Source organism: Rhodnius prolixus, unplaced genomic scaffold, assembly GCF_049639745.1.
Source record: "Rhodnius prolixus isolate KJV_2025 unplaced genomic scaffold, Rpr scaffold_3, whole genome shotgun sequence".
Lineage (NCBI taxonomy): Eukaryota > Metazoa > Arthropoda > Insecta > Hemiptera > Reduviidae > Rhodnius > Rhodnius prolixus.
In genome coordinates this window covers 12,921,305-12,942,570 of record NW_027411603.1, presented here as the reverse complement: position 1 = coordinate 12,942,570, position 21,266 = coordinate 12,921,305, and the positions used below count along the sequence as shown (strand labels likewise).

Sequence of the window (21,266 nt, the reverse complement as noted above, 5' to 3'; positions counted from 1 at the left end):
TTTTTTTATTAATCTAATATTAGATATCAAATTGCATGGCAAAAACAGGTACAATTTCCGAAAAAATATTATAGAATATATAATAAAGAACATAAAGAGACCACTGAACAACATATCTTTTTTGAATACTCCTTAATCCTGTAGTAACTCTCAGCAGATTTAAAAAATTAGTTAAATTACTATTTGTTAGAGTATTTTTGGGCGTTGGATGATTCTTAGACAGAAATTTCATTTCTTCAATTAGACTTTTAAAATCTGAAACAAAAACAATCACCACGTTTTTTGTGGGTAAGTAGGTTTTCGAAGGAATTATTTTTTTTTTTTTTTTGCTCACTGCAGGAAAGTCATTTATTCATTTGCGTTTAGCCTCAAAAATATTCTTATTTTACGGTGGAAAACAAACCCGATCAAGTTAACAAAAATGGACTTAAATATAATTAAGGAAAAGTTTTCTGGATGCAAAGGCTCATTGGACGTCATATATTTTTCAGCTGAGTGCATAGAAAAGTATATAATTAAAATTAAATAGATATTTTGAGCATCACTTACGTGTACATTTCTTAGGTTCATCTGAACCATCTCCGCAATTATTTATGCCATCACAATATTTATTGTGAGGAACACAGCGACCGTTGTTACATCTCAGATGAGAAATTGGACACACCTTCGGTGCCGGGGTAGTCACGGACGCAGCCCAAACTAACGTTACGGTCAGTATAAGCACTGTAACAAACAATACATCATTCAGCAACTTAGGGTTGGTTTTCTGTCTGTTTTTGAAGACAAGTGAATCAAAATAAAAATTCTATAAATTAATAAATAATAAATATAAGAATAATACATTTTTAAACATCTGCAATTCTTAAATAAAATCAAATTTAGTAATTTTCTGTGATAAACAAAGAATAGTGGATATGGTATAAATCAATTCAGTTGAAATATCGATAAAAATGAAATGTACTGAACAAGTCAAAAGAAAACAAGAAAAACATAATCAAAAAAATCAATTTGGCAAGTTGAAAAAAACACTTGTGGGAATAAAAAAGGAAATCGCGGCTTATCATAAAATTTCATCCGCTCTGTTGATAAAATTTTCTTTTTACGAGTTCGCTTATACAAGAGGTTTTCCTAGGAAAATATTTTCTTTTTTCAATAATCTAAGAAAATTCTTGTTCTTGCAATCCGTGGTTTGCCTGTTCCACTCACCAACCAACCATAAGAGTCAAGTCACAAACAACTTTTTCATTAATAGTTAACAACTACATAACCTTTTTTTAAGAAGCGAAAGACCAGTTTTTACAACTTGGCAGCAAAAGTGTCAATAACCTTACCAAAGAAGTTTTCATCTCGTTAGAGATGAAGGAAGTAAATTCTACTGAATGCGGTTTAAAAGATGTTGGTATTGACTGTAAGCATCTGACTGCTCGTACTTTCAGATAGATCAGTAACAGCTTCATGCAATTGAGAGAGAGTCTATACATCACTATTTAGTACAGGCGAATCTGGAGAAAGGACGTCTCTAATTCTAGGGCATAAGTTGGTGCCAATTTTGATGTCTTGAGACGAAAAGCTGGTATTGACAAAGACTTTCATAGATGGCTACTACAATGGTATTGAATCATTGAACTGCGACCGATTGTTATGAAGTCGTTGACAAAGTATCACAAGTCAAAATATGTCGAGTGGTGGAATCTTTTATTGGATCCCTAGTCACTGAGTAAACACCAAGAAATAAGGATGATGATAAGAAAGAAGATGAATAAGTCAATAGGAAGTTTGACGTAGCCGGAAGGAACCGTTTCATTTGAATGAATGTCCAGCCTCTTGTCTAGACAACGAAAAAAACCTAACTGTAAAATGCAATGTAGATGAATTTGTTAGTTCTTTGCAAGAACATGGGACGAAACCACCTGCCTCGAAATGATATAGTACACTGCCTTCGATTTTATCTCACGGAATCATTAGACCATTTCTACAGAATTGGTATGTTCCATGGTTTTATAGGACTGTCTCTCCTCAGAGTCTGGCCACGTATCGAGAGAGCATCTTTTGGGTCACTTAAATATCACTTAAGAGACGAATCCTCAGTATGATTTAATTGGGTTTCTGCGTTGTCTGCGAAACGGTAATGAAGCTGGACATAGAAAATTTTTATAGAGAATCTTAAAATCCTGTAATCCCGGAGCAAACAAAAAGTCGAAAACTGCATTACAATATTTTTCTTTCGGGGTTAAGAAACCGTAAAAATTATCAGGTATTATTAAGATACTTACTTTTAAGGTGAAGGCACACCGGTAGCCGAACGGTTCGAGGCAAAGCTAGCAAAACTAAGATAAATTGTGTGGTTGGTACGGGATTCGATTCCCGGTCTGGGGTATGAATTTTATTTAATGGTTAATATGAGAAATTTATAGGAAAGAACGTTTGCTAGTCGCCTCCGTTTACGACAGCTGATTTGTAATGGGTTTTAAAGCCGCCTAAAAAAATAGGCATTACTTTTTTAATTGATAGCATTCTAGGTCGAATTCTTTAGATTCTGTTAAATATCTTCCTTGTTATTGAGACATTTTATTAAGATATTCTAAAGGCTTTAAATGTGCTTTAAGGCATGTATTCATATTGAACGTTTACCCATATAAATTTCAAATATATGAAAAAATCTATTGAGGTACTATTAGATATTGCTTCCGGTAAAACCAGACCCGAAGGCACAGCAATAAATTCCAACAATTTCAAGTGAATGTACTAAACAATTTTGTTCCATAATAAAATTACACTACCGACTCTGAAATATCAGAATATGAATAGAGAGGTTTTTTTTTATTACAGTCTGCACAAGTAACAATTTGATGGACAAATATTTTGCTTTTACAATAGCATATAAACAATATTTTTCTTTCATTCAATCAGTTTCAATATTTTTCGACCTTTTGAATCCAATTGTTATTAAAATCCACTATAAAGCAATAATTTAAAAAACTGAATGCAGGTTTAATATCATTTGTTACGTATTCTTTGGGTAAAAAATATTACTATTTATTCTCAATTTTATCTATTTTTCTTTTATAGAAAAAAACAGTTCCTGAATAGTTCTTGTTCTCTGCTGGCTAGCTATCGCACACACAAACTTTTTCGTGAAAAACAGTATCTAATAATCACGTCGACTCAATAACCAAATTTTCACGGAAAACACGAATTCGTAATTCCGTACGATTGAAATCTTTTCTTTTATGAGAGAAAGGGGAAAGTAAAAATATTTAAATATTTGATGGTAATGTCGCTTCCGACTCCACGGTTAGGGTCATTATTGGTTTACTGGACGTAACTTTAATAATTTTTCCGATTTTAGCAAACTATTTTCTCCCAACGAAACATATTTTGAATATTGGTACAATCATTAATTAAATAAGTAGAACAATCATTTTAATTTGAAACATTTTTCAAGACAACTTTAATTATTCGGGGAATATAGGGAAGGATATTATAGTTAAGAACTTCGCCAATGTCTCACTGCAATGAATTGATCATTTCTAACACCAGAAATAAATTTAAGAGAATTGTCAAATGTATTGCCACTATAGAATTATAATAAAATTAGATATCTGGAAACGTGTCTGAACATATCAGCTTCTTCGAGTTTTCTATAACGTTTCAGACAGTTGCCAAAGGTTTCAATTAAACAAAAGAATGTCCAACCACTTGGTATGACACATTTCTTGAACAAACATTAAGTGTGATTCTAATTTAATTTGACGTCTCACTTTTTAACACCATTTTTTTAAATTAAAATGGGCAAGTATAAAGTCAACTATCTTTTTTTAGTAAAAACTCCTAGTTTCAAGAAAACGTTTTACATAAATTGCAGTAAGAGAAGTAGATAAACTGGAAGAGCAAAAAGATCAGTGAAGAGGTAAAAGATTTCCTAAAGGATGGCTGTTCAGTGAACTGAGATTCCTCACAGTCTACTATTGTCCGTATGACTACCACATCTAGATCTCTCTATTTGAGCACCACCCCTGGTTGGATATCAAGAAAGCTACAGTTCAAGTTGGATATAAAACAGGAATGATTCATCGTCTAGTTGAATAAAGAATAGAATATAGTGCATGATAAGAACTTTTGACATTAATTCAAAGTTTTTTTTTCAACAAAATAAAATAGAGATTAATGGAAATCAATACGTAATACTTTATTCGAAACATTGCCAACGGTAAATCAATTTATCTGTGATGTAAATGCTGCAGGGTATTAGCAAAATTTGTCATTCAATATTTTTTACACTTGCTATATATAATAACAAAATATCGAACATTAAATTTTCGATATTCTACTTGAAATAGCTGTTTAAGGCTGAGCTCTATTTGAGCTAATCTAGTGTCTATTGTTTCTGTACAAGAGATAAAGCTAAAAGCTACCACCTAAGCAACTCTTAGTATTGCATGTACTCCCAGATTCCAGCAGTAGAAGAAACTCCAGACACCCCTTTAACACAAAATCTACAATATCTGTCTCAACCACCCTAATTTGGAGTCTTTTAGATGGAGAATTTTACTTCTGGAAGACAAAAACCTAGTTATTAGAAAGAAATTAACTTTAACTTACGTTTGTACAATATAAATAGATTGACTTTATTTATTATACTAATCGAATTACTTATCATTAGTCATTTGACATCAATCAAACCACCTATCTGCTTTAAAGTTACGCTCATCTTTAGCATATCATATGTCATATGATATACAGAAAGGTGAAAAATTTAGCAAACACTTTACTTTATTACATGTGAATTTTTGTAAGACCTCACTAGAGAATAATGGTTCTTCACCTTGTTTAGCCACCTTTTAAAAGACCACATTGTCACTTATTTAACCCTCACTTAGGATTTATTGCACAAAACAATATCTTCAGTATACACAATCGATTTTTTTTATAAAAAATTAAATCCCACATCTACAGATATTTATGTATACACAAATATGGGTGCATCAGTGGGCAGGGGTTAGGATAGCATTTTTTCTTGGGCTGATTTTTTTTCCTCTAATGAAAGTACTTATTCATGATTATTTTCTGCTTTGTTGAATTGCTCAGAATTTTCTGAAGCGTTTTAGTCCTTAGAACTCAACGCCTTGGGGAAGCAAGTCAATTTTTCGTTGTGAAATTCAACTACTTCACCTGTTTTTGGTCAACTTGGAAGTTTCTGGATTAAATATGTAGCTTAACGCTAGTTTGCTTGGATAAATTTGTCCGCACAGCCCACAGTACCAGCAAAATAAAGCGAGCCTGGTGGAAATGCCAAAATCAGTGATGGATTTTCTTATCAGCTAAAACTGTTGCGCTCCTCACTTCAGCTACATGTGTGTGTTTGCAGTGCTTACATATAATAAATCTCTTCTTGTCTCCTTAGTCAATGTGATGTAAAGAAGTGACTGCAGCAAGAAGAAAACTATTATGAATTATTCTGAGGTAAATACAATGAACAGAGCGGATCGTTAGGTTCCATTACTTTCACCTGATGAAGCTCTGCTTGCTCTAAGAGGGCTGAAAACACACACATAGGACTCACGATAGAAACTCTGTATTTATTTCCCATTTTTCCAGATCACGGAGGCGATTTTCAGGGTTGGAGAATTTTTTTTAAATTTATTTCAAAGAAATAAAAATATTTATTGTTGTACTTTTTCCCACAATAAATACATTTATTTTATTCTACTATAGTACAGCACCACAATCCAAACGCTTTTAATAAAAACTATGAGAATATTTCATTCGCATAAAATTGTATTCAACGGAATAAAGTAACGCGGATGACAGGTGCCTGTGGCATCGTGAGAAACACGTCAGGTTTTGTAAGTTACAGCCTACTTAATAAAACCTATATTCATGTGTCTGTCATAGTTTCCATCTCTGAACAAAAAGTAAAACTTTCTGTATATTTAAACTTAATTCAGAGTATGAATTTATAATGAAGCCAGCCTCGTCTAGCCATAAGAATGGATTTCCTAGACCGAAAAAAGTTTCAAATGATAAATTGTTAACGGCATTTACTCTTCCGAATAAAAAAAATATCCCATTTCAAAACAATATGCACCACAAACTCTATATGTGATTGCTATATCTTAACACAAAAAAGTACAATTAATTTTGATTTCTAAAAGTTGTTTTATAAAAGTCCAAAGTTTATTGCTAGGAGTTTCTTCATTTTCTTCTGTCTAGTAGGATTGCAGATCTTTTAATAACTGGCTGGTTGAGAATTGTGATAACGAAACTCAAACTGTTAAGGAAAGGAATGAGATATAAGAGCACTAAGATCGTTATATTTATCCCAACACAAACAGAATTACAAATTGCAACGGATTATTACAAAATGCTGGTAAAAGCTGCTATGACGAAATGCTCAAAGAAAACTCTGTTTATTCGTTCATCTAAGATTTAGACTAAATAGAGAAGACCTGCTACATATTAATTTTTTCAATGATCCAGGTACATGCCTAAAAAATACCGCGCTAGCCTTCAACTCCGGAAATATGGTTTAAATTTTAATTTTATATCTAAATTTCCCAATAACGGTTATTTTTTCAATTATTAAAATAATAGAAGCAGATAGCATCCCAAAATGAACTAAAACTGCGGAACCCTTTTCGTGAAAAGTGTCTATAAAGAAAAAAACATTCATAAAAGTTGCACTTCTGGATATATAAAAGAATTTATTTCAAGCTTGGAATTTTAGAAGTAATTATTCCCTGTTATTTAGGTGGTAGGAATTGCTAGAATGGATGCTTAAAAGATTGCAGTTCCTTGAGAGCATATATTTTTAACAAATAATTACGTATTACTTGGAAAATATTTTCCTGTGAATCGTTAAAGGTCACATGAGGTTTAACAGAATGATTGGGGCCATCTTTGGGTAAATATAATCTAAATTTAATTAAGCAAGACGTTGAATCCTGGCTAGGGGATGTACAAATAAAATAATAAAATTATTAGAGCTGGTTCTAAATTATGGAAAACCGGGTCTTTATCCATTTGGATCGTATAAATTAGGTGAGTTAAAAACACGTTACTGGCACCTGTGGGTGTTTATTTATTCACCAGGACAGTAAATGCAACATTTAGTAGCTATCATGAAAACAAGAGTAACACTAAATTACTTCCAACACAGTGGATGGTTGTGATTTTCTAATTGCTGTGAATCACTTTTCTAGTTAATATTTTATATAGTTAAATTATTCTCTATACAAAGAAAAAGAAAATAAAACTATTTCGTTCTACATTGAGATGTGATTTATTCCTTAAAGTGGCCAAAGGAAGGAAAACCCAAACTTTTGTATTTAAAACCTGCTTGCTTTCTATTTGCATACATAACAATACGTCATTACATATTACTCTTTTGAACCTTTAGTGCCTAAACCATTAAGTACCTTCTAGTAAATCAATCATTTATGATTTAATTAAAATTGTGTATTAGTTATCAAGGTAGAACCTAGAGTTTTCCATTTCTTTTTTTAATTTGTACTGGTTACTTAACAATGAATTATTTGCAAAATATTTTCTATCTAATCATATTTTGAATGAAATAATATTACATTTTGAACCTTCCACATCATTAAAACAAATCACACCACTTACTTGCCGGGTCTACAGAGAGATAGCAAACAATGGAACATACAACTTAAAAATAAATTCATACTTTTTTATACTTAGTGAAATACTTTCCTTACGATCTGCCTAATAAATATTTCAAAAAAGGGGCCTCCAAGGCTCTTTTGACAATTTGCTGTATATATGTAAGTGTGGTATGTAATGATAAGCTAAAGACTGTCTATGGTTTCGCATCACTCACGGGAAAATACTATTGGCGAATACGTCTCATGTTATGTAAAAGTAAAACGTGGAAGATATGAATGGTTCACATTTTTTGGATATGTATACATATTTCACAGACTCTAGGGAACCATGTTAAAGTGTTTAGAAGACCGGAAACAGGCAAAAGATAACACAATTACCGATATCGATATCCTTGAAGAAGTCTAAAATCCTATTCCTGCCTAGAGCTAAACGATATTGAATGTAGAGAAATCTTCAATTATCCGGGACGGGGTGATTGATTTAAAGAACTAAAAAAAAATAAGAAGAAGTTAGATTCTTAGGCGTTTGGAGGCTTTGATATATAAGGCAACTATTTATAGGCAGTATATTAAAAAAGAGATTTTCAATCTGACTATTACCAGATCAAGGTAAGTTGTAGTCAGGCACATTACAGAAACTTTTATAAACGAAGTCAAATTTCTCTTCACAAATTAGATGAATTAAGCTTACTGAGATAGATTAAATAATTAACATTTTCTAGAATCGTGGATCTAACCTTGAGTCAGAATAATTATTAATCAATAGCTTATTTAAATTAATAATATTTATGAAATGTAAATGAGAATTTACAAGTTGAAGGTTTTTCCCCAAATGTTTACTTCATTTTAATTATGTTGTACTTTACAGAATTATTGATTGAATAATCATGAACTTAACAACAATTAACTCCAACAATAAAACATATTTACCTCGTTCTTCATCGCAAGATTAATCATTATTTAGAATCGAACTTGTTTTTTTTTTTTTTAAGGCGTCCCTAAAAAAAATAAATTCTACTACTAAATTATTAAGTATCGTGGGATGGGGATGGGGCTAGAAGCAAAAATTTCATTATTAATACTTGTCCAACTAATGTATGTGATTTATAATTCTGTTTTTAACCACCCAGTTAAAAGTCCACACAATGTACAAAACTCGCCTCAGAAAGTAACTTATCTGTTTTGATAAAACGATTAAATAAAAAGTACCATCAAAGCACAAATTGCTGTACAAAATGCTCATAAGACTCTTGTAAACCGTTAATGCAAAGTATATAAAACCGCTCGAGATATACATGATACTATGGAAAGGATTTGTTACAACATGGTGGAACTTACATCAGTAAGATATTCCCTCGAAAAATATATACTTCTGTAGTGATAAAAATTGGAAGAGACAGATATACATAACTGTATACGTATATATACACCTACAACCAGTCAGGAACCTTAGGGAAACATATAATGAAAGCAAAAGAGACTTTTAGGACACCCATGTTTTGGCATCTGGCATATAATACAATAAGAACACATATATACATATGTGTGTTGTATCGGTTAGAGAAATGTGTATGTTTGTGTTTTGTGGTATGTACGTACACCATCTGTTACATACATATTATATGTTTCATATGTAAGAAATCATTCATATGTATAAGACTGCTCGCATTCCATTTGCTGTATAACTTATTTATGACAGTATCTTTGTTGCACAATAAGTAAATTATTAAATAATTGTCGATTATAGTATATAATCTACTACAATTAAAAAAAAAAAAATCAATTGACCTACAGCCTTCCTTCACAGTAGTAGTTGAATTCCTCTTCAACAAGGCATACGGTATAATAAGCAGTATCACAATTGTGCGAATTTTCAATTAATAATTTTATTCTGAACATTTTCATGAGGTTCATGAGCAAGATGGAAAGAAGTGTTCCTCTTTTACAAATTTAACTTTTGGATGAGTGAGTATGTTTATGTTTTACTCCATTTTAAATAAAAAAACGGAAAGTTGCAGACAGCTCAAATATGATATTTCCTCAAGGTTTTGGAAATATTTTATTTTAACCCTTATCTGACAAGGGGGCAACACGGTGTTGGGATCAACGATTTAATAATATATCGAAATATGTGACACAGTTTTCGTCTAACTGGCTTAATACAAGTATAATTTTTTTTTTAGGTGATACTATTTAAAATAAGACACCATTTGCAAACTTCCAATTAGTGTTAACTATTTAGAAGTAATTATTAATGAACAAACAGCCATGATTAAACACTCCTACCTATACTGTACACACATATTCTGTAAATCAGATTACCAAGTAGAGGCAGCACTGACTGAGTGGATTAATTTAGTCAGATATGCAATGCAGCTGATTGCTTTACTATTCCTATTGCAATGACAATTCTGTCATACGTAACAATGGCAAGGACATAACCTGGCGACGAAAGACACTAACCAGCACTTCATTCAATCATAATATCAACTAATTAGTTATGCAGCTTTTGATTTTCCGTCATGAATACCTTCCTTTAAATTGTCCACCTTCCCTGGCTTACATTACTAACAAAATAAGCTTAATCAAAATACGAACACTAGACAAACGAAAGTCGGCATTAAATTAGCAGTTTGCTACTTGGTAGTCCTGTGTGAAGAATGATATACATTTTGCTCAGTACTCTAGTAGAGAAAGTATGCCACATTTTAGATTTTATACCATATAAAAGTAGGATTTACCTGGTTGAACTGGCCATAGCAATGACTAGGTACTTTCAAATGGCGAAAAAATGTTCACTTGAAATATGTGGTCCGATTCGCCAATCAAAAGAAAATGAAATGGTTCATAACGAAGATAATGTCATTTTGCCTATTACCATAAGAGACGGTATCATTCGAGAGCTTGGAATTAAACATATGCCACTTTCTACGGTGGTTATAAGCAGAATAGACTATGAATTTTCGTCTGCATGTTTCTAAAAGTATTAGATAAAATTTAAGGGAGTTTGAAAAGTTCTTAGCGATATTCATTGTTATTAGACTGTAACTGATTAATGTATTTCATGTTTCAACAGCTATTGCCTTGGAATTAAGATAGAGATTTCATTCGACTTTCAAACAGAAGTAGTTCTATTACAAGAAAATTGACAATACAACAAAAAAATTAATCCTACTCAAACTACTTTTCTAGCTACAATTTCCTTTACTGACTGTCTACCTTGGAAAGGCACCTCATTTTCCAAGATAAAAGGTTTTTTGTTTAAACCTGAAGTGTATATCTCTACATGGCCCCAATTCGTGCTGTTCTTCAATCCGGATGAATAAGTATATTTTGTTTTGCTTTAAGATGTTCACTGCTCGTATGTATAGAGGTAATTTAAAAGCCAAATCACTGTATATGATGCCAACCATGAAACAAGTCTCAATATGTATTCCAAATAATCTAAAATATATCATCAAAATAAGAAACTTCTAACAGTTCACTGTCCGGTGATGGGTAGTATTGTCCGTAACGAGAGAAACTAACAAGCTGGCAGGGCTTAGAAAAAATCACCAGGCGCAAATGACCTCCAGATGATGGTTGATGTGCCCTACCCTATTTTTTTTCGTATAGTAACTTTTGCTAGTTACCTACACAGAAAGAAAGTCAAAATCATCTTGTACAAATCACTAAATAGTTTTTCAATTTTGAAAGCGAGAAATATGAACAATAATTCATTGTAAGATTACAATTACAGACAGTAAGATTACTCGTAATTTCAAATTCTGTGTTGCTACACTTCACAGTTCTCGACACTGGACATCATATACGATCTTTGTAATCAACAAATTCTACGGTAGACTGTACTAGACTTGAATAAGGGAAATGAAATTTGAGATCCCAATCAATTTAAAGAATACACTATCAAGGTCATGACAAAAGGAATATTATTATATTAACAAAATTGAACAGAGAAAATCTTCTTTACCAAAACTTTTTTGTTGATGCACTACATTTCGGAAACTTCATCAGTTGCTTTTTTGGGAGTTTAAGAGTTAATGCGACTTCCAAATCATGAACCAGAATCATATTACTTCATACTTAAGAACCGTAGGAAATGAATGACCTTAAAAGTAACAAAAATCAAAATGCTAAAAGAAAAAAAAACAGTGTTTTTCTAATGTTTAACAGCCAACAACAAAAAAAATAAAAATTGAAAAAAAAATAAAAACTTCCGCAGCCAAGGATGATAACGATTACAATTTAAACTCAATTTTTCGGCCCCGTAAATTCAATACATAGGGACTTCATAAATATATTCTGTTCATGCCCTCCTGCATTAATCAACTACGCCAATAAATAACTACCAGATGCTACACTGATACTAATCGGTAGAGGCATTTTACGAAATATTGTCAAAACAGCAGTTAGCTGCAGCCATTTCAAAGCATATTCTAAATAAAAATCAATAATCAATCAAAATAAATATCATTCCCATTTTTGGTCACTTGATCAGAAAGGAAGCCAAAAGAAAAAATGACCAACATGAATCTGTCCTAGGGTTATGTGATTTGTGAATCTAAACTGAAAGGTACAACACTTGGATAGGAAGGAGAATCTTAAGCCGTCCTAAGAGATGCAAAATGTCCTCTATTGAAACATAAGCCTTTTACTAGGCCAATAGATCTAATCCTTGTGGTCAACATAAAGACACTATCTTCAATAACCATTTGTCACATTAAATCAGTTCTATTAGAGCTTCATTCCTTAATTTCTTTTATAACTATTAAAGTACAATTTAAGAGTACTTTTTCATTTCAAAAACAAAAACTCAATTTCAAAGACAAAACAAAAAAGAAACATCTAGAAATTTTGTGATTGAAAACATATTTTGGTTTTTGTTTAGATATAGTGTTCTTTACATATTTCAAAGCAAGAAACAGATTAGTGGTTACTTATTCGACGCTGGAAGATACGTATGTCAGTGGCCACAATGTCTATAGATCATATACAACCCCTTTTTTACAGCCGATACTGATGCACGCTAAATTTTAGAAATATAGCAAGCTAGCATTTATCAAATCCTTCTAATCAGTTTTGTCACAACAAAAAACGTAGAAGAAGAAGCGTAGCAAACACATTTAGCGCAGGTTTATGATCTCGCAACCATGGCAGAAAAATTGGCAATTCATAACAAACAGAAGGGGCCACATAATCTTTGATGAACGATTGGATTTTTTTTTTTTTTTTAATTCCTGATAGGTCATATTTTTTACTTAATCTTTTTATGACCCACTCAGAAAAAAATAACAGCACTATTTTTGAAGCTTGATAGGCACCCATCAACCGTAAGCCGATTTATTTTTTTTCTAGCAGTTTAATTTTTTTTTAATAAATAGAAAGAGGAGGACCAACGGTGTAACATCACAATCTCGTCTCGAGATGGCACGCTGCGGTTAAGAACTCTGCACATTTGCGATGATTAAAGGAAAGAGGAGCTGAAAAAATGAAATAGTAAGGAAAAGCTGTCTAATCATAGCTATTGGAAAGATTCTCTCTCACTGGCCTCATACGATAGTTTCTAAGTAGTTTTAGCATCAAAGTTAGACATTTAGAATATTATAACACTAAAAGAAGAAGAAAAAAGAAAACCGTGCCGACACTCATACGACATTCGTTTACCACATTTTACGTAGACAATTACTAGAATCTGCTTCGTAGTAGAATTCAGCAAAGCCGAACTCCCTTTTAATAGATTTTGTTAAAATTTGGAATTTTACTCACATATTAAATTCCTACTTGTTTAATAAACGTAATGAGTTCCATATTTCATTTAAATAACACTTGAGATAAATTTAAGACCTCCTCTCTCTCTCTCAAGAACTCCTTCCTGGAAAAGTTTTAAACAAACGTTTTATATCTACATAAATGCAAAGGTCACACCAAGTTTAAAGAAAATCGTTAGCTATGTTCGAATGAAATTTAAAAAACAAATTAAAATCTACTTAGCAAAATAGTCTTCTGGTGGCAAAAAGAGCAAAATTAAATAAATAAACTTTTTTAGGGAATTTATGGAAAATATACTTAGAAACAAATATATCTGGTATAAAGTCAAAATCAAAAAACTGCATGACTGCAATTAATTTACAGTAGTATTAGAATGGAACAATTTAAACATTCATGAAATATCAGTTGTTATACAGCTGGGAAAATCAACTATCACAAGAAGACCCCACGGCTTTTAAACGTGTCAAAGATGTGGGTTCCATTATTTATTTACAGCTCCTCTACTTTATAGTATGTTCCTGATATTTGTTTTTTAAACAGTATCCTCCCAGAGTTGGAAAAAAAAAATAGCTGATCCAATTTTACAAGTTAGGTTTTTGACATAAAAGGAATTCTGGAAATGAAAAAACGCACACATAAATACACAAACAAAAAAGCACATCAAAAACTATAGTAGAACCAACAATAAACATCATAAGGGCTCTTTAGTGGAAATGAACGCTTGGACTTGGGTCCATCCGTTAGGTTTAAGTACAGCATCAGATTGGGCAACTATTCAGCAAACAACTCCCTTGCAAAAAATGTGTAATATTAAAACGAACACTGAGACTCATTAAAATATGCAAAGTTTGTAATTTACATATGACGTTTACATAAGTTTACTTTAAATTAAATTCTAAATTAAAATTTACTGATTGTTAAACATTTATTGGATCGGCAATGTTATTCACTATCATTGTTTTCTGTTTCCGAATTTTCATGCTTCTTCACGGATTAAATCATGAGATTTTTGAAAAGAAAACTGACTTCATTATACGAGTATTAAGGTTTGTCATGATGCCTACATGACATGCCAACATCAGTCTAGCTGTTTCAGTGTTTAAAGAAAATTCTTGGAGATTTTTTTTTTTTTTTTATTCTTGGAGAGAGAAAAGCATTAGCAAGTGAATTATCACATTTATTTTAGTAAAGCTAAATGGCAGATGATTGTTTTTATCATAGGTTCCTTTTTATTCTCTTTATTATAGTTATCAACGTTTAGTACTTTCAAGAATTGTAGTTGTAGTGTGAATCGACTTCTCCTACAAAGCTATACGTCAGGAGAGGGTGAGGAAGTGATAGAAGTCAACGTCACTGTGAGCAAGCAGACGTACGAGGTACATCAGAACTGGCTATAACACCCTTAAGTACTTCAGGCTGCTCTTTTCTGCTTTCTACCTACTTAAAGGTAATGGGGTTGGTAATACGTCGAAGAGCAATGGAAGAAGGAAGAGGTTTACGCGGGAAGCAAAAGGATTAAACCACACTTTCCTCTTTACAATCACCCACCAGCTAAACTCAGGGAATAACTGCTAACATTTTTCACTCTGGGTTCTTTTCCGCCAGTAACAATTTTACAACAGAAATCTTTATAATTCTTAAAAATTTATAGACGGAATTTCCATTTTGAAAGCGATCAATAATACGACTCAAGCTTTCTTTTACCAGTTTTGACTTTCTCTTTAAAGAAGTAGCTTTTGAAGTACTTAATGTAAAATCTAAATAAAATATCAAATCCGAATTATGCTATAAATAACATTAATAAAGAATGATGACCAAAAACTTCACAGTGTCACAGTTACACGCACGAGAGAACGAGAGAGACCAGTTTAAAAAACCATTTTTTTGGACTCAGGGAACCTCGGAATACATATTTCAGATATAATATTTATTTCCAAAATTTGACATGATCACAATAACAACAATGACAATAAATACAATGTCAAAGTTTAAGCAATATAGTCTTAGCAAAAACTTTTTGGCATAAATCCAAAGGCTTGAAAGCGTTGGACGGAAGAAAAGGAAAAGATGACAAGATAATGCACTATAAAATTCACAACTCTCCCTGAAGTTTTTTTGCTTTTATTGTGTAAAAAGAACTGGTCAGAAGAAAATAATACAAGAATGACTCAAATATCTTTTGAATCTCTCTTTCTCTCTTGCTAACCGTGGCTTTCGCAAAAAATAGTTATTTTTACTACACATTTCTTGTATTGCATTTCTCCCTCTTCCATTTACGTATAGGTAATGTTTGATGTGCGAAAAAGCTATTAAACTAGATGTGTGGGAAGTTCAAGAAGATTTTCGTGGGGTAAAAGGTATTCAGCCAGGAACAAAAATACTGGAAAGGAAGGCCAAAATAAACGGCATTAGAAAGCGAAAAAGGTTTACTGAAAGGCATTTTTCTGAATCTAACTGCCTGCAAATATACTGTTAAACTAATTGATAAGACGTTGAGCAGTTCCAAAAACACACCTTTGTAATTTAAAGGACTTAATGGGCATAAATAATAATCCAAAAATTTAAGGGAGGATGTAAGGAGTCTTTTTTTGTTTAGGTTTTAGGCAGAAAAGTAAAAGCCACATTAGGCCCAGGTCCTGCGCACCTAAGGCAAAAGAAATACTTTTTTTACTTTCTCTACCCTTTAAATAGAAAGGTGCTCTGCAGATTCGTGCAGAGTTTTTATTCAGAGATACCTGTTTCTAAAAGTTACCACCTCAATAAATGTGTAAAAAGAGTTTTTGCGAATTCAAGTTTATGCGTGGTCAGCATTAATCTCGAAAGGTATACCGCAAAATCTTCATTTTGATACTTTATTTTACTATCATTAAGTCAACCTGGGTAGAAACATATTTTATAATTTGGACCTTAACCGGAAAACCGTGCCACTTTACTAAAGTAGTTTTCTATTTTATTTTTTTTTTGCGACTTTCTCAAAACTACACCAGGAGCTTTCTTTAAAATTCCAAAAATAACAATTTAAGCAAAGCCGAACTTGTATTTTAAATATCTTTCGGGGAAAATTTATTGCAGGATGTTCAGGAGAAAGCGTGAAATTAGGCACGCTTCTGATATGACGCTTCAGTATTGTGAAATTCTGAATAGTTTCAGTTTTAATAAATAAACCAAAATTTGATTTTCAGTTTCCTGCCATTTTCTTTAAAACTTAACAGATGATATTCTTTAAATTTTAGACCTAAACCCAAAATTCGTTTAGACCTTTGCGTTATTTTATATGAAATATGAATTTAGAAGACTCTGCTGAAGTTAGCCCGTCTTATTTCTGACAAAGAACAGTTCCTTAAAGTAAATATATCTAATACCACATTTAATGAAACATTTAGAGTAAGAAGAAAATGTATAAGAGAGATATCTTGGAGAAATGCAGTTAATAAAAACCGGGTGAGTGTTCACACCAAATTTCTGTTGAAAAAGGATGACCAACTGGTGTTATTACAAGGCGACGAATAAGTTTTTGATAAAAATTATAAAACAAGTAAAACCCAAAAAGTGAAAGTTAGTTTTGCTTCTTTTTTTACGAGAGATCGAAATTGAAAAATTTTAATAAAATCCGTAGAAGAATGTAAAACGTCATTAAATACAATAGTCCTTGAGTAGGAATCCAGTAAGAAGGTTTATTCCAGTTCTAAATAGTGAGAGAATAGAGAGAAAATGAAATAGTACATATATTCATTTTCAGCTTCTAAGTAGTTTTAGTGAGTAACCGTTCTAATCCGCTAATACTCGAATTATTGTCCTTATCTTAGTCCATTTGACTTATAATCTGTTCATTCTAAACGCATTTCTATCTAGTCATCTATGTAGTTATCATTATCATTTATTTGACTACTGAAACATTTCTATCGCACAAAACTACAGAAGGATAAGTTGAGGTAAGTTCTTATTGTGACCAAAGTAATACAATGGAGAGGAATCACCAATCCAAGGACGGTTTGTTTAGAATTCCGCAAAGAGGTTGGGATCTTAGATCAGCGTAAGTTAACGATGGTCCAGCTTAGGCTGTTTCCTCTTAAGGTTATTACCAGATTCGTTCTGTGGGACTTGGGTGGCTATGGTTCGACTCTAGACTTGTGAGACTTGGTCCGTTGCAGTCTCCCCCCTTGGAGTAGCTGTGTGGATCTGAAAAAGTTTTAAATAGAGAATGGTTTCGCTCCCTACTGACCGAAAAAAAATAAAATAATAAATTTGAATGTAATGCCATCCTATAAAAAGTTGCCCAGCAATGTCATGCCGACAAGCCCTGTTGGATATAACAATTAGGCTGTCGACGATTTTTCGTTTCTGAGATTTTCTCTCTCTTTCTCATACACACACACACACACACACACATACAAGTACTAAATATATATCACAAACCACATATTTTGGAGGAATCTCATTTTCGAAAATGTCGAATATTTTGCACGATCGCAATTAAGCCTAGGAGAATTAGGTGTGTGAAACTATATGCGTTAGTGTTGTTATACGTGCGGTTATTTAGCAGGATTGTGGATCATTTGTGGAATTTACAATCCATAATTAACGTACAAACATGTAACAGCCACTAAATCTACATATATAAATATTGCACTGTACACAGATTCATCCAGCAACCAGATAGAATAATTCTCTTTTAAGAATGATTTCTTACTTCTTTAATCTTTTTCTCAGCAGCACTGAACAGCCCCATAAAATAATCATTTTCTAACTTAGAATTGAAGGAGATATAAAGCTTAAGAGAAATTCTACGATTTAGTTCTTTGTTCATTTTCGCCAATGAGGACACAAAACATTAAGAGTTTACCATATATGAGAAATGTACAGTCAAAATCTGCAACCTAATTGTTTAAGTTCTGTGCTATTATTAGTGTTATTTAAATTATTGGTAAGTGATCTGCTTAATTTTCTTCTGATAGAATTTGATTCCGGTTCTTCACAGTTGAAATATTAGACTAGACTTGTATAAAGAATAACCACTCGTAAAAAGATAAATCCACTGCACTCTAAAAAATATAATGTGATAATACATAATAATTGGAAATGTTTGCACATGTGACGTAGGTCTGTTAAGTGTAAATTAAAATGTGTGTTTATGTGGGTATGTGGTGTTAAGGAATAGGAGTTTGCCGAAGTGTAGATTATAGCACAATAGTTGAACACATTAACTATCCTAAAAGCACTTAGGTTTACTTTGTATTAGACATGTCTGTCTCAAGTACTGTTTGTGAAGTTAGACTGGGATACCTATAGGGCTGCCAAAATCCTTGAAGTAGTGACTAGTCAATTTATCCTGTAAGGTAAAGAGTGGGAATAAAAAACAATAATTTTGTACACAGAACACTATAAACAATAAGCTATAAGGTAATAAACAAGTACGAGTAAATGTAAATTCGGTCTCTTAATCTATACAAAGTTGAGCTAGTTTCAGCACAAATTCTTCATTTCGAAAATTTGACATTCAAAAATAAACAGAAGAAGCATAGTAAGGATTCTGATGTAGGTACCGTATTCATAAATACTGGTCTTGAAGACGGACGTGAGAGGAGACGTTCTTCTGTGTAGGAACTTCTATAAAGTTTTAATTTATTAGTCGGACGTGAGGGTTAAAGGAAGGTGGTCACGAGGCCGTGGCACTTCAGTTTTCTGTGAGGGCTTTTTAGGATGGTGAAAGAGGGGAGTTGCCGAATGAATAGATTAGAATATTGAGCAAAGGGTCTTGGAATTTTTTGTGTTACTTTCTAAGTAGTAAAACAACATACTGGGGTCAAAGTGATGGGTTGAGTTTAATAAATAGATTTGAGTGTTGGTAACTTTACTACGTTTAGTAATAGTATAGACCGTAAATGAAACAAGTTGAAAGCTTGGTACACCTTAAGCTAAGAATCCGTATGTTAAAATTGGTTCCATTGTTCTAGGCTTTTCAATACAGGGCAAGGATATTACTTGGGGGGTCGTGAAAAAAGTCCAAAGAATAATACTCGTTTAAAATTAATTTTGGATACCCAGAAGATTGGTGGAAAAGTGGCACGTCGAAAATTGAAAATTATAATTTTGCTTTTAGTAGAAATTGCTAACATTCTCCACTTTTCGAGCAAGTGTAGTAAGCAGTTAGTTTGAACCTCTATTGTTATAGAAGTTAGAACAGAATCGGAATTTGAAACTTTTGGCACATAAAGTGCGAAAGGGTGGAGAATTGTTTTGGATGGCAATGAATGTCCACCGTGCAGAAGTTAGACAACATAAGATTAAGGAAACTTCATGACGAAAAGAAATCACTTGCAAATTTTTTATCAATTGGACATTAATACAAAGAGTAAGCTCTATCCCCTTCTTCCATGCGTCTACTAAAACTCGAATTATTCTTAAGTGGTTTAGTAATTAGTTAATAACTCTAAGAAAAACTTTATTACTATTATTATTATCTAAAAATAGAAAAGTAAAAGGAGATATTGTGGGAGTAGGTTTATTTGAAAGAGAAAGAGAGGGAGGTAGAAACCCGCAGCACCCACAGGCTGCCGCAATCAATACAAACTCGCCTTGACCCAAATTCTACAGCACCCCAGGTCCTCGACACCGTTATCAGAACTCTGTCTCTTTTTTTCATCTTTTTTGACAAACAATAACTACATTGCTGACACAAATACATTCATACCCAAATTCTTATGTGCGGCCGTTTTCCTTCCATGTAACAAAATATGAAGGAAGGGAATCTGGTGTGCAATTCACACGGCTTTTTCTTACAGAATTTTTAGAACATAAATAAAAAATTTTCTTCAAGCTAAGCATTTATTAATTTAATCCTAAGGGATGCGAAGTACAATAGCTTGCTCGTAATAAAGAAGTGATTGCTCTATAGGTCAGCAGTCAGTTCATGTCGTTATAAATGCGTCATATTTTCTTCAGAATACAGAAACAATTCTGTTCACTAAAAAAAGTGAATCAAATTGAACAGCACTTTAGAAATTTTTTTGTTTTTTTAAAAAGCACAAGTAAATAAAAGTGATAAGCACTTTGGCAGGAAATAGCTGCTTGAGCTTAACATTTTTCTTTCATTTCCCCGACTGCTGGGGCGCTTTTAATCTGGAGTGAGCAATTTAGGCCAGTATGCACTATAACCTAACCATGGCAAACAGCACACCAACATGAAACTCAATGGTAATTTATCGCCTTTTGTCTTGGGGCACAAAACATCTTCATAGTGTCTCGTATTGCGTGGGACAATTTTTTCCCATTAGCTCATGTACAGGCTATAATAAGGATGTTAGAAACAGACCTTATCTTGACTGATAGCCTTACAATCTTGGTTACCAATATACGACTTTGCACATTTTGAAATCTAAGGAAGATATAGTTCGCAAAAGCACTGGTGGGAAGCCTACAGTCTAGTAGAGGTTAGTAAATTTAGCTCTTTTTAGACCGGGCACGAAATCCCACAACGAGCCTAATTTAATCCTGGTGGGTCTACAGAGTATGTAGTTGATGGTAAAACGTTGGTTATTTTCAAAATAATTCCACTGCCCCCCTAAAAAGAAATCTGTTCTCTGTAAATTCGCTTTTTCAAAATTAGAATTCCAACAATTCTATTGTTACTGGCTTTTATGCAGATGGGGGAACAAGTATTTCGCTCAGATAGTGCACTTTAAAGGGCAGATTAATGTCTTAATTCCCAGTGAAATCCTTAAAAAATGTCAATTTTCTTGGGACATGTATTAAGAGACAAAACTTACAACCATAATTGAATTCAATGATTATGAAGTTAAAACAAAATAATTGAAGTTGTTTTGAGTTTTCTGGAATTTTATTAAATATTCTGTTAAAACACCGTACACAAGA

The 21,266-nt window shown here is 32.5% G+C and overlaps 1 protein-coding gene across 18 annotated transcripts in view; it reads right to left on the bottom strand.

The window, feature by feature from the left end:
• LOC141453273 (uncharacterized) overlaps nucleotides 1–21,266 on the bottom strand; it is a 234,731-nt gene that overhangs the window by 103,144 nt on the left and 110,321 nt on the right. For 9 of the 18 annotated variants that reach the window (XM_074126272.1, XM_074126275.1, XM_074126273.1 and 6 more), the window contains one exon: nucleotides 550–723. In XM_074126272.1, coding sequence (XP_073982373.1) covers nucleotides 550–723 — 174 coding nt within the window. Of the gene's footprint in view, nucleotides 1–549; nucleotides 724–13,391; nucleotides 13,641–21,266 lie in introns of those variants that run through there. The other 9 variants (XM_074126280.1, XM_074126282.1, XM_074126278.1 and 6 more) reach the window with 2 other exon arrangements.